A 13,626-nucleotide genomic window follows, 5' to 3' on the forward strand; every position below is an offset into this window, starting at 1 on the left:
TCAAAGAAAACGTAAATGTGTGATGTCATTTGTTTACATCTAAGATCGAACATCCAGTCTCTAACTGTCAATTTGGTGACAGCGACAGAAATTAACACCAAGTCAGGCAAACTGAAAAGGCTGCTCGCGAACTTGGGAAGAGATCGAGGTCGCAAGTTTCAAACTGTCTGATGGATTCACAGGTTGTTGTAGAAGGCCGCTTACTTGAACTTGTGGACTGCGCATGGAGGAGTGATCGCCTACCATGCGAAGATATAGCTGTACCCATTTTGGAGCTCCCAGACCCAGAACCTGATGCATCAACCCCCAACCAAACACTGAGACAGCAGGAACACAAGTGGATGGATCTTATGCTCTCAAATCTAAATGACACGCACGTTCAAAGTCAGAACAATTAATTTACCATCTATCGTTTCTAGTTTATTTCTAGGCGGTCTCCGGTTTTTGCCAAAAAACTAAGTAAGTTAACACTGTTATGTTAGTTATTCAGAACAAAAAGACTAAATTATTTAACAAAAGCAATGGTATTTGGTTAGGTGGATATAGGAATCCTGGAGGTCCTCTCAGCAGTCATAATTTCCTGTTGACCCATCAAGACATGCTAAAGAGTAAAGTTAATAATATCTAAATATGCCAAAATTATTTATATTGCAATGAAATTTGGTATTATTCCAGAAACACACAAGTAAGGATATTATTATGAAACTTTTGTTGCCCAATTGCCCAATGCCTCCTAATCTAAGCATTTATTTATATTTATTTACTTGTTGAAGTTTTGAGGTTCTCCCTCACAATTGTGGTGGTCCACCGCTTCTGCCAGATCTGGTGTCCACTTGATCTGGTATGGTATTAGAAGTCCTACATCTGCTGGTGTAGCCCAGTACTGGCGGCTCATCTGGCAGATTTTAGGAACTTGTCTAGGCTAGTTTTGAATTTGTCCGCTGGGCAACCAGTGATGCTCCATACATTATTGGACAGTCCATTAAAGATTCAAGGCCCATCATGTACCAGATTAGACACTAGGAGGGTACTCTTGCTGGGGCTTTGGTTGGCATATTCCTTATGCACTTGCATCCTGTTCTCTTGTTTGATGGTCCAGGAGTTCTGTGGCCAACTTTTTACTTCAGGACCTTCTAGATATAGATAGCCATGAATCTGTCCTGTCTCCTTTGTTGTGAGTATAGTCCCAGTGGTCAAGGTCCCTCACATCTGCTATTTGTTTGGTATAGGACCTCTGCACATCCTCTAGCAGTTGTATGTCACTCCTTTTGTGAAGTGACCACAACTGGCTACAGTAGTCCAGCAAGGGCTGTTCTAAGGCCCTCCATAGGGTCAGCAATACTTCTGGTTCCCTTGTAACAAAGGTTCTGAGGATGTATCCAGCTGTCCTTTTGGCTCTTGTCACTACCTCAGTGATATCTTGTTGGAAGTAGCAGCCTTATCTTAGGGTTACACCCAGGCATTTGATGTGTGGACACAGGATAATATCTTTTCCTCCCTCAGTGCATAGTGAAGTTATGTACTTTTTAGTCTTAACATTTCATATTTTCCCTCATTGAAGGTCATGCTGCTTCTCTTGCTGGAGGTGTATACTGTATCAAGGTCTTGTTATAGGCAGGATATGTCTCCTTCACCTGTTACAGGGCTGCTTATGCTTGTGTTGTCATTGAAAAAGGAGAGGTGGGAGCCTCTTGCACTTGTGCCAATATCTCCCATGTGAATTAGAAAGAGTAAAGGACCCTGAACTGAGCCATGAGGGACTCCACTGATGATACCTCTCTCTCTCTCTCCTCTAACTTGTGGCCATCCACCACAACTGTCTGCACATGTCCTGTCAGGAAGTAATCGACCCACTTTTCCAATTTACCTGTCATGCTGAGGGACATGACTATACGGAATAGAACACCATGGTCAACTTTGTCAAATGGTTTTGCAAAATCAAGGAACACGACACCAAAAAAAAATTATCTTTCAAGTAAAAAAAAAAAAAAAAAAAAAAATAGAAATTAAAAAGGAGGAAAAACACATTTGTGTGTTACTGGAACAGAACCAGAAAATGTTGCAAAGACACCCCCCCCTCTTAATTTATCTAAAACTTAGAAAAACAATTTAGATAGTACACCTAGGTCTCTTAATCCAACACTCATCAACCACCCCTTGTGCAAATATTTGGGCTTAGGACGTAAATCCATTTCTGGAATTGGTGGTGTTTTATGGCCTGGGCCAGTTCTCAATGTGAGTTTATGTCCTGGGCCCAGACGTCTGCAGAAGTGGTGGTTGGTGAGTGTTGGATTAAGAGATCTAAGTATAATGATCTATGATGTACTGAACATTTATTTGTTTACTTATCATTATATTTTTTCCCCTCCAGAAATAAGGGGTAGCTGTTTGGGAAAAATACTGGCTACACAATTGTATGACAGCTGTTGCTTTAAGATTAATCACATAATCACTACAGGAGTAATTACTTAAACAAAATGGAGGATTCAAAGGTAAGGAAGTACAAGTGTCAGTAAAATTCAAGAATTATGCACAGATATTTAAAATGAAAAATGCCTAATAGCTCTTAGCCTAACCTAGCATAACTATTCCATAGAACAAAAAATATATCTATAAAATACAAAAAAGAATGAAGTGACAAATATGTTTATGTGATACTGGAATAGAACCAAAGTCTTACCTGGTTGAGTATATTATCACCTAAGACTATTAATCACTCAATCAGTCCATTACCCAGGTTCTGTTGAACGACCCACCTGAAAATAACTAGCCATAGCTATTGGTTTGGCCCATAAATCTCTTAGGGAAAAAAAAATTGTCAAGATAGGGTGAGATTGGGGCATTGTAGAATGTGGGTTTCATTGTCTTTTGTGTATGAATACAATTAGATTTGTCCTCTTAAAACAACTGAACTGTAAATTAGTGTGATTTTCAGTTAAATAAATGAAATTTCCAGATCATATGCTGCTCACTCATATAATGGAGTAAATTTTATTTTCATACATTAGTAATGATTATGTAGAAGCAGAAACCGGCCTTTGTAGTAGATAGTATATATATGTATATGTATAATCTTAAAATTGTTTGACTAATTTGGTCAACAGAAATGGAACCAAAGAATTCCTGATTGCCTTGGCATCACCTTAAGCCTTTTTGAAATTGTCAGGCAAAGTTCAGGTTCCACACATAACATTCCTGCTGATGTTCTGCATGCTCTGCACCTTGTCCTTGGCACACCACTGACTCCTGCTTTGGATTTAATTGATGACAACAAGGTAATATTCCATGTATTTTTGCTTCAATAATTATCAACAAAATGATCAAGAAGGAGTTAGGAGAGAGGATTTAATTTTATTCAGTCACGAAGGGATTTTCTAAGTTGTTGCAGGGAAGAATTACATAAATATAAGAGTAAGACAGTTTTTCAAACTTAGAAAATATATATCTATCATATGTTCATTCTTAAGACAGCCAAGGAAACAAGTGAGGAAAGGAACCAATTGTTCTTTGTTTTGTGAATCTGGTGGAGACATAAGCACATAGGAAACTTGGGAAGTTTTTGGAAATGGTCAATTGAATGCTCGAGGAAATGCCTGCCAAGCAAAGAGGAAAGAGACAAGGAATAAACGGAAGGTGGTGGTAAATTGATGAAGAAAAGATCTGGCACAAAGGGATGTTTTTGTCTGTTCCATAAATATTTTCAAGTGGATAAAGGGAGGGGGGGGGGGTTACCATATAATGAAAAAAAAGGGGGTAGTACAGTGAGACCTCTCATTAACTGACATTAATTAGCTGCGTTTGCAGTGTTTCCGCTGTGTTTGATGTGTTTTGGAGTGGTTTTTGGGTGGCATAGTGATTGCACGCACTAAACAACAGCAGCGAAAACACCGCAGACAACGCTAATTAATGTCTGTTAATGAGAGGTCTCACTGTACACTAGCTTTGGCTATTGGACCCTGCTGTACAAAGAATGAGGAAAGACTAGTGAAGATAGTATGGAAAATAAAAGTGGATCAAGTCCAAGATGAAGACCTAGAATGAGATGGATGGGACGGTAGCTTTGCATACACATCATGTGTTCGTGGAACACAGAAGAGAATGTAAGACAAATGAGTGTGTGGTGGGAGATTGTGAATGGTTAAATGTGTGATGCGGACCAAAGAGATTTTCTCGTCTGCTCCCCAAAGTTTTGACATGGGAGGAGTGTTTTCCTCTTCATGTGGGTATGTGGTTTTAATCACCACTTACATTATAAGGGGAGAGCAATAAATTTGCATATATGAGAAGCTCATGCGAGTGGTAAATAAGGAACAGGTGGTGTGCAAATTGAATGTTGGTGTAAAGTAGAGTAAGTGATGTCACCATGGTTGTTTAAACATGGATGGAGTGATGAGTGAATACAAGAGGTGAGGATAGAGGAAACTTGCAAGAATGAATGATGGACAACTTAACCACTTCCATACGGTGACACCTACGTAGGCAGCATGAGGAGCAAGTGGGTACTCGATGATGCCGATGACGCCATCTTGATTATATTCATTGTAGTCGTACCTATGTAATTTTCATTCTCTCTCTAAACTGGCTTCATCAATTTGCTATGGTTATCAAAATACACGGGTGAAAGAGAATGAACGATTGAGCACTGACTTTATTTTTTATAATGCGATTATTATGACGCAACATCGCACGTCGGGCAGCTAATGCTGCCAGACGTGCGATGTGCTCCAGAGTGAAGAGGTTAATGTATACTAATGACACTGCACTGCTAACAGAGACCAAGTAAGGTTTGAAGAAGTGGGCAGATTAATTTGGTAAGGTTTGTTGGAGAATTATGGAAGATATTGTATGGCAATATCCTAAAGTGGAGGATATATGCTCAATAGATGGTTGTGACGTGAGAAAATTTTGATAACTTGTCACCTCAGAGGATCAAATTAGTAATGTCAATAGTTGATTTACAGTACTCATGATATAATTTGTTTTCCTTACCATTTTCATTTTGGATGTCTTCCACAGGTAACCATTCTTAGTTCACCCAGTGGTCGATGGATATATCAAGTCAAAGGAAGTTCTGGCACACCATACATCTGTTTTCCCAATTCGACATACTGCCAATGTCCAGCCTATAAGTTTGGTGTGTTGAAGCGTCAAGAGTACATCATGTGTAAGCATGTCATTGCTGCCAGACTTGCCTCAGCTCTGTCTACCACAAAAACAACAGAAATATCAAATGAAGCCATATCAGATGTTCTCATTAACCTAGAGTAAAAGGTTTCCTAGGCCAAGAGAAAAAAATGAAAAGGTTGTGGAGACTGGAGTCAATATGCAGACTAGATTTTTTAATCACCATCTTGGCTCGTTTAGTATTGCAAAGCATTTTGAGTAAACAAAGTGGGAGGTGATGGTATAATCTAACCCTTGAGGTAAAGGTGCTCCAGTTGTCAGGGTTCTTTGTGGAATTTCATTGCTTTTTGACCAGAGTGGTGTGCTGAAGTAAAAGAAAAATCTTTTGTCCACAAACTGTCAAGATGGGAGGGGCATTAAATGGAATTAAACACGTATGGAGTGGGGGTGTGCTTTGACTTAACCACCCCATTACAAGAAGGAAAGGAATTTTGCCATTTATATATATGAATATTTTTGCTAAAATTCCTCATGTATTTATTTCCTTTAATTTGCATTTTGAAAACACTATTTTTGTTATGAAACTCACTGTGGACACAAGAAATAATGAGGATGTATGTTGTTGGAATTGGGTAAATGAAATTAGTTAACATTTCTCAGTCTTTTTTTAAACATTCCTTTAAAAAAACACAAGGCACAATTGTACAGAGACAGACTCTTGGAAGACCATGCTTAAAAGACTAACAGTATTAACTATAAAAACTTGAAAATTAGACATGGCAGCAGCTGTGATAAAACAGTGACACAAGGTTGCAAGAAAATGCAATTTCAGATCTAATGTTATGATACATTGCTAAACTGTTCTGTCATATTAAACAAAATATTTTATAACATTATTATTTTCCTGAACATTTGAAGGTCACTTAACACTGGAAGACTTTGGCTTATTTAGGAAATTTAATACAAAATGTGATATCTATTAAGTAATCTCAACCAACTGGTCCCTACTTACATTCTAGTGCGCATGTACACACACACACATATATATATTTATATAATTAGGGAAGTACATAAAAGGCACACAAGTACAAACACTATAACCAAATAAAAATCTTTGAATATAAAAACTGGCAAAGATATCAGGAAGATTCTGGAATAACTCATCACTACTGTAATGCAAATCTGTAATCCCCTTTGCATCTTCAGTTAGATAATTGAGCCAACTATAAACTGTCACACTGAAGAAAGAACAAGTTTACATTACAAACTCTTGATGATTAATGCCCTTAGCTCATAGCTGTGGTTTTACTGAGAGCAGATGAATTATTTAAACATAAAAAAGTCTATTATAAAACGATTCAAGAACAAATAAGACAAATCAATTAGTATCTTCAACCCAGTGGATCATTATCTGGATCAATTTCAATCTGTAACTCATTCTGTCCACACTCACTATCACCGTCACATTTATTTGTGGTCAACTGATTCTCCTCTTCAAAATCGCTATTTTCCACGTCATCATCCATGGGATCATCTGGCTCAAGTTCAACTTCAACTTGTATTTCTTCAAAAGTATCTTCATTTTCTTCCTCTTCGTTTCCTTGATCCTCATCTTCATTCTTTCCATCTTCTGTATTATTTTCCTCTCCATCATTGTCTTCCATGTATTCCTCCTCTTCATCAAATGATCCTATGCTATCTTGTGTATCATCTACACATAACATTTGATGATCTTCACCTCGAATGATAGGTACTAAATCTCCTTCCGGAGTTTCATGCCAATTTTCTCTTTCATGAGCCCGGAGATGTTCACGTAATTCAATGCGACTTTTGAAATCTTCTCTAAGACAAATAACACATATCAACATGTTAGAATGGTATTTCTTCCTGTGACATCTTAAAGCCCCATTATCTGTGAAAGTTTTACTACACAAGTCACATTTAAAGGGGCGGTCTCCTGTGTGTTTTCGAACATGTTTCTGCAAGTTCTCCCTGTTATTAAAGGACTTCCCACACATCTGACAACGGAACGGCTTTTCACCAGTGTGCGTTTTCTCGTGCCGAATGAGTCCGACAACCTGGGTAAAACTTCTACCGCACAAGCTGCAGGCATACGGCTTCATACCTGTATGAATACGTTCATGAGCCTGCAAGCCGGATTTGAACCTGAAGGGCCTGTTACACGTTGAACATTTGTACGGCTTCTCGCCCGTATGGAGTTTCATGTGCTGTTTCAGATGAGTATTCCTTGAGAAACCTTTGCCACACACCTTACACTGCACGGGTCTTTCTCCAGTGTGCACCCTCATGTGTGACCTCAAGTTGGACTTCTGGTTGAACGACGCACCACAATTTTCACAAGTAAACGGTTTTTCTCCCGTGTGTATTCGCATGTGCCTTATTATGTCAATTCTTTGGCGGTAACGCTTCCCACAAACGTCACAAGGATAGGGTCTTTCACCGGTATGCACACGAATGTGAGATATCACATGATCTTTAGTTTTGAATTCCTTTCCACAAAATGGACACTTGAATTTGTTCATAGACGTTAACTCTATATCGCACACATCATCTTCACCTTCTCCTGATTCAATGCTAATCCTGATCATTGTCTTTCCATTTACAGTGTGTTTGCCAAGGATGGTTGTGCTCAGCTTTTTCTGAATATGACTACTGTGTTTTCTTCCAAAGGCATGGCTACGAGTTTCAGCAGGCAATGTCTCAGAATCTGAAACTAGGTTTTGAAGACTACTTAGGTCTGAAAAATTATCTAGAACATCAAACGTTGGTTTTTCTGGCACATTTCTGTTGACAAAGTCTATCACATTGGCAGTCTTAGGGAGTTTTGATGGATAACTTCCAAATGGTAAAGAAAAAGCACTATTTTCTGCCTTTTTAACACTGGTGCTCACGGCAGGAGGCTGCGGAGACTGACATTTGTCCCCTGGGGCTACGTTTTTAAGTAATGGCGGACACTTAATACTACCTTCACTCTCGCTGCTTGAGTGATGTTGGTTTGAGGGCAGTGTTAAGGCTTTTTGTAGTTGTAATAAAGAGCTTGCAACTCTTTTTGCATCTGTATTATCCTGATCTTTATGCAAACCTAGAGCTTGTAAACTTTCCTTGTCTATTGGGAGCAGTTTTTCATCAGCTGTTCTCAGGTAGAATTTTGGGTGAACAGAAACTTTTTTCTTCTTGGTCCTCTCAGGCTGTGTTACCTTCAGTAATTCCCTCAGCTGCTGGTCCTTTACAAGAAGTTCATCTATTACAAGGAGTAAAAATAAAATGAATGAAAAAACATAAATAAATACAAAATAAGTAAAAGTATTGTACTAAGAAAAAATCATATACTTTGTGTTACAAAATACAACCAATGGAATGTTTTTTGAATTTTTTTTTACTGTACAATTGTACTGTTGCAAGAATAGAGAGAAATGTGGATCTCAGACAGACAATGGGGGTGCAAAGGGAATTGTTAGACATGAGCTGATGAAAGAATACTGGGAGAGTTTAGACTGAAAGAATGATTAAAAAAAGATGAACAAGAAAAATACAGACAACAGAAGCAAATGAAGTGAATGCGAGAGGAAGACCAAGGATGAGGTGGATGGATGGGGTAAAGGGAGGCCCTGGATGAACAAGGAATGTCTGAGCAGGAGAGAAGAAAAACTGCAAAAGACAAGAATGAAAGGAGATAGATTACAAGTGTATGAGAGGATGATGTGGTTCATGAGTGTATTCCCATCTGCTCCATGAATTATTTCAAATGGATTACCGTATAATGAAAAAGTGGGGGTTAGCTTAGCTGTCAGGCCCTGCTGTAGAAGAGGTGTGTCTTGCTACATTATCTTTAACCCAAAAAGTGTGATGAGGATGAGCTTCATCCATGTGGAGATGAGAAGGGTGGAGCATTAAATGGGTTTTTAATGTGTATGAAATGGGTGTACTTTAAATCGGCAATCCCCTTTTAAAGGGAGGGTCTTTTGTTCTTTTATATGTGTGTTTGTGAATATACATACATACAAACATATATATACATATTTTATAAATATATATATATATATATATATATATACATACAGCAACTACAATAAACATTTAAAATCTTACCCTCTCTATCATGCGGTTCCTCCTTGATTGAAATATCAAGATGGGACATAGGATGCATCATGAGATCCTGATCCTCCTCCTCCTCTTCGTCCTTTGGTTCCTCTTTGATTTTTATACTGTCCAGCATAACCGGCCCATTTTCCTTATCAGCCTCACTTGTAGACTTCTTCACCTCATCCATTTTGTCCTTTGTATCCACATCAGCATCTTCAGTGGAAGGTTCAACTTTAATACGAATATTCAGATATGCAGGTGGACTTGCTGAATACGCACGTTTTTTGGAAGGTGATGTTGAATCGACAGGAGCAGATTGGGAGACTGGTATTGCTACTTTTGAGCTTACAGTTGTTCCTTCTACTTTGGGTACTGATTCACAAGATCTAAGAGGAACGGATGGTGCAGTGGTGATTACAGGAACTGTGGCACTGGTTGGTGCGAGAATGAGCTTTTGCATTGATGAGGTGGAAACAAGTTTATATGGTACTTTAGGGGCAGCTCTACCATTGCCTTTTAATCTGACAGGTATAGGATTACCTACAACTTTGAATGGTAGTTGATTTGAACTTCCTAACATAAACAGTGTCTTGGTGATTGGTGCCGGTATTGTGCTGCTGCTGCTGCTGCTGGTTGTTATTGTTGTTGCTAATGAGGATGAACTTTGTACAAATGTAACTGGGATTTTTGGTTCTGGTAACTCAGTCTTTATAGCAGAGACAAGAGGAGGGTGGCTTACAGCCGGAGCTGCTTTTTTGACTAATAAAAGCTGATTCACTCCCTGAACCTTCATCAAAGCAGGTTTGCTCCCAAGTTCAAAGGATCCTGTAATAGGTTGATTCTGAAGAACAATGGTCTTGGGGGCATTTGCAGCTACAACTGGTTGTACGTTCGACAAAACAGGTTTCTGAAGCACTGTCACCTGCTGAACTTGTTGAATTTGCTGTTTTTGCACAGGAACATCATGCCTAACTAATACTGGTGCTTGTAGGGTCTTAGTACTCTCAACCACATTTGTCAATAGTAACTTCTTCCCTGATGTTGTTTGTACCAATTTCATTGTTTGAGACTGGGTTGTTGGGGCAATGGTAGAGGGAGTTGGCATTCTAAGCAGCACAGGTCTTTGAGTTCCAGGAACTATTGAAGAGCTACTCACAGGCCCTGGGCTGACTTGCACCAAAGAAGGAGAAATTACTGTTGAGGTAAGGAGTGTAGGTGCAGCACCTGGTGCAAGATTTAGTAAGAGCGGCTGCCCTTTACCTGCAGGAACAGCAAAAAGCTGTGGGTTTCCATTCACTGGGGCTACAGCAACTTGGGGAAGAATTACTTTCTTCATATTGAAAAAAAAGTAAAATAAAACTATAAAATAGAAAAATAAATAAATAAAATAAAAATTAACCAAAAATATGACTCATAAGGCACTGCAGATCACATCCTTCTGAAAAAGAAAAAGAGAAAAAAGAAATTAATACTATGTATTATCTAGTTGTATTACACAGGAAGGGAGCTATGTTCGTGGTGACCCGTCTTTGTATCTCTCAGCATCAAGTTTTTTCTTAAAAATTTGAATAGTATTTGCACACACTGTTTCTTTATCTAAGTTATTCCAGATGTGTGTGCGTGCATGTGCGCGTGCGTGCGTGTGTGTGTGTGTATGTGTATTTACCTAGTTGTATTATATGGGAAGGGGAGCTATGCTCGTAGTGACTCAGTTTTGTACTTCTCAGCATCTAGTTTGTTCTTAAATTCTTTTATGGTGTCTGCACACACTATTGTTTCGTCTAATTTGTCCCAGACATCCACCACTCTGTGTAGAAAACTATATATATATTTTTCATATCTCTTCTATAACTATCCTTTTTGAGTTTCTTTTAATGTCCTCTTGTTTTTCTTTTATCCCACTTTAATAAGTCTTCTCTGTCAAGGACTTCCATGCCTTTCATGATTCTGTAAATGACCAATAGATCTATTTTTCTTCTTTGTTCCAGGGTTGGTAGTTCTAATTTAGACAATTTTTGTTTGTATGTCAATTTTAAAAGTGTTGGTGCCATCTTTGTCAGTGCTATTTGGATTCTTTCTAATTTCTTTATATTCTTTTTTGTACTGGGTGTCCATATTGTCGCAGTGTACTCCAATCTTGGTTTTATCAGTGTGACTTATATATTTTTACCATTACTTCATCTAAGTAATATGTGTGTGTGTGTGTGTGTTTGTATACCAATAATGGGCACTTGTTTGTTATGGTCCTGCAAGGTAGACAGCAGAACTACCCATTTACCCTTTATCAAAACCAATCAACCCCTTCATAGGAATCACAACTGTATACCGGTATATAAGAATACACAAGAAGACATACTAGTATACCAAAACTATTTGTGAATCTTGGATATCATACCTTTCATTTTCCTTACAATTTTAATTTTGATTATGCATAAACAATTCTGTTTAATATCCCATGAAGTATGGATGGGGTTGCCATCATAAAATTTATGAATATATGAATACTGAATCATGAACTATATCAAAGTATGACGTTTCAGATCACTTAGGATGAATGAAACATTTCAGCTGACTACTACTACTCAATACAGCTTTAAATTCCATAAGCAACCAAATGTATCTAATTTAGCAGGCCTCTTGGTTTGGCTGGGGATCCATCATGAGATGGATCACCCTTAGAGGGAGTGGCCCATGAACAGCTAAAAAGAATACCCATTATTATAATGAACAGATCATATTTTCCTTATAGCATACAAGGGAAAAAATTCTAGTCAGTTTCAATAAAAATTACTCGATATTCCTTCAGATGTCAGTGATAAATATTGTGCATATTTATTCTGCAATGTTCACATATCTATTTTAACTATCATCTCTGTAATCATAATGAACAGGTCCTATTTTCCTCATAGCATACAAGGAAAAAATTCGTCAGTTTCAACAAAAATTACTCGATATTCCTTCAGATGTCAATGATAAATATCATGTGCATATTTATTCTGCAATGTTCACATATGTATATAAATTGTATCATTTCTGATCCCAGTCAGCTCTTAGACTGATGACTTCGAGTGCGACTGTCACTGGTGACTGGGTACAACTATTTCCATATGTGTTAAAGACAATTCATGTACGTTTATTTTACGAATCAATTGTTTCCAAAGGTATTGGTGCACATACTATATAATGCCAATACCAATTTGCTGAGAATATACTTTATATGAAACTGATTAATGTCGCTTTTCTTACCTACGGGTCGTTGTTTACATTTTACACTAACTAACTGTAGCATTCGGGACTGACTTAAATTTTGCGATTATGTGCTTTTAGGGACATATAGAGATTAATATTAACCCATTAAAACGTAGAATTATCAAACATAACAGAGAACATATAATTCAAATCAAAATATGATTAGTATAGCCGTGTAAGGTAAGTTTTAGAAATTTCCTTCAATAATTGAATTTTACCAACATTTCCATGCTGCCCAGTATCTCGTCAAGGCCGCGCAACTGTAAGCGCTTCTTCAAGCAGTAGTACCAACTTTCCAATCCCCCTCTCGCAAAATTGTTTTGAGATGCATTAACAAGTGCGCCATCATTTACTCCAAAAGGTAGAAAACAAATGTACAATCGTGTTCATCTGTTATCAAAAATTAGGTGTGCATGCATGAACAAGGGAAGTGTTTGCCTACATAGAAATAAATATTATTGTCCTATTGGGTTAAAGTGTTGGCTACCCCTAAGACATGCGTGAGGGGCGGGGCTAATGATGCGCTTACGAGCCGCTTTTCGGGCCTGCGCAGGGTAAACCCCGTGCTAGTTTAGCCTCTACCAGGGGGCAATCAGCTCACGGCAACCCAGGATACCGAGGTTGCTGAATATAGCCTTTATGTTTCTCATGATTTACATTAAGTTAATTAAACGACTTATTGTTGGAGTATGGAACGTAGGTAATTAGGAAATGCACAAGTACCTTTTAAAATATAATTTATCGTTGAAACAAACAACCATGGGCCTATATCGTGTATTGATAGCGTATGTCACACACATACACACAACTCGATGGCGCAGTGGTAGAGTTCCCGGCTGCTGCTGCGGTGATCCGGGTTCGAATCCCGCCCAGGGCGAAAATAATTTCAGTATCAATGCGCTGCGAGTCGTTACTCCAGATCTCGTGGGCGGGGAGTTGTGTGTATGTGCGTGTGTCGTCACAGCATTACCCATAGATGGGCAATATACGAGCTATGAGCATTCTTCTGGGAGGGAAATAGTTGTCGATCACGAGTCCAACACGTGATCCAACACCATGGTGAATACATGTACTTTGAGAATGTCCTGGTAAGGACGAAACGTCAGTGAATAAAATTCCAACTGTTCTGTGTGTTTAGCTCACCGCCCT

General features: G+C 38.4%; 2 protein-coding genes across 4 annotated transcripts; one reads left to right on the forward strand and one right to left on the reverse strand.

The window, feature by feature from the left end:
- The first annotated feature begins 178 nt into the window (after positions 1-178).
- On the forward strand, positions 179-5,779 carry LOC143020280 (zinc finger SWIM domain-containing protein 7-like). The gene is made up of 4 exons (XM_076176517.1): positions 179-459; positions 2,372-2,492; positions 3,105-3,275; positions 5,017-5,779. The coding sequence occupies exons 2-4, from the start codon at positions 2,478-2,480 to the stop codon at positions 5,266-5,268; spliced, it is 438 nt and encodes a 145-aa protein (XP_076032632.1). The 5' UTR covers positions 179-459; positions 2,372-2,477; the 3' UTR covers positions 5,269-5,779.
- Positions 5,346-12,800, reverse strand: LOC143020278 (uncharacterized). Of its 3 annotated transcripts, none has more exons than XM_076176512.1 (3): positions 12,696-12,800; positions 9,235-10,666; positions 5,346-8,386 (listed from the first exon to the last, which is right to left on the reverse strand). In XM_076176512.1, the coding sequence occupies exons 2-3, from the start codon at positions 10,562-10,564 to the stop codon at positions 6,516-6,518; spliced, it is 3,201 nt and encodes a 1,066-aa protein (XP_076032627.1). In that variant the 5' UTR covers positions 10,565-10,666; positions 12,696-12,800; the 3' UTR covers positions 5,346-6,515. The 3 variants fall into 3 exon arrangements, with proteins under 3 accessions (XP_076032627.1, XP_076032628.1, XP_076032625.1); XM_076176513.1 differs by having other exon boundaries at positions 12,700-12,720; XM_076176510.1 differs by lacking the exon at positions 12,696-12,800 and adding an exon at positions 12,475-12,556.
- Between the last annotated feature and the right edge of the window lie 826 nt (positions 12,801-13,626).

Source organism: Oratosquilla oratoria, chromosome 39, assembly GCF_046742065.1.
Source record: "Oratosquilla oratoria isolate Oo_2021 chromosome 39, ASM4674206v1, whole genome shotgun sequence".
Classification (NCBI taxonomy): Eukaryota; Metazoa; Arthropoda; class Malacostraca; order Stomatopoda; family Squillidae; genus Oratosquilla; species Oratosquilla oratoria.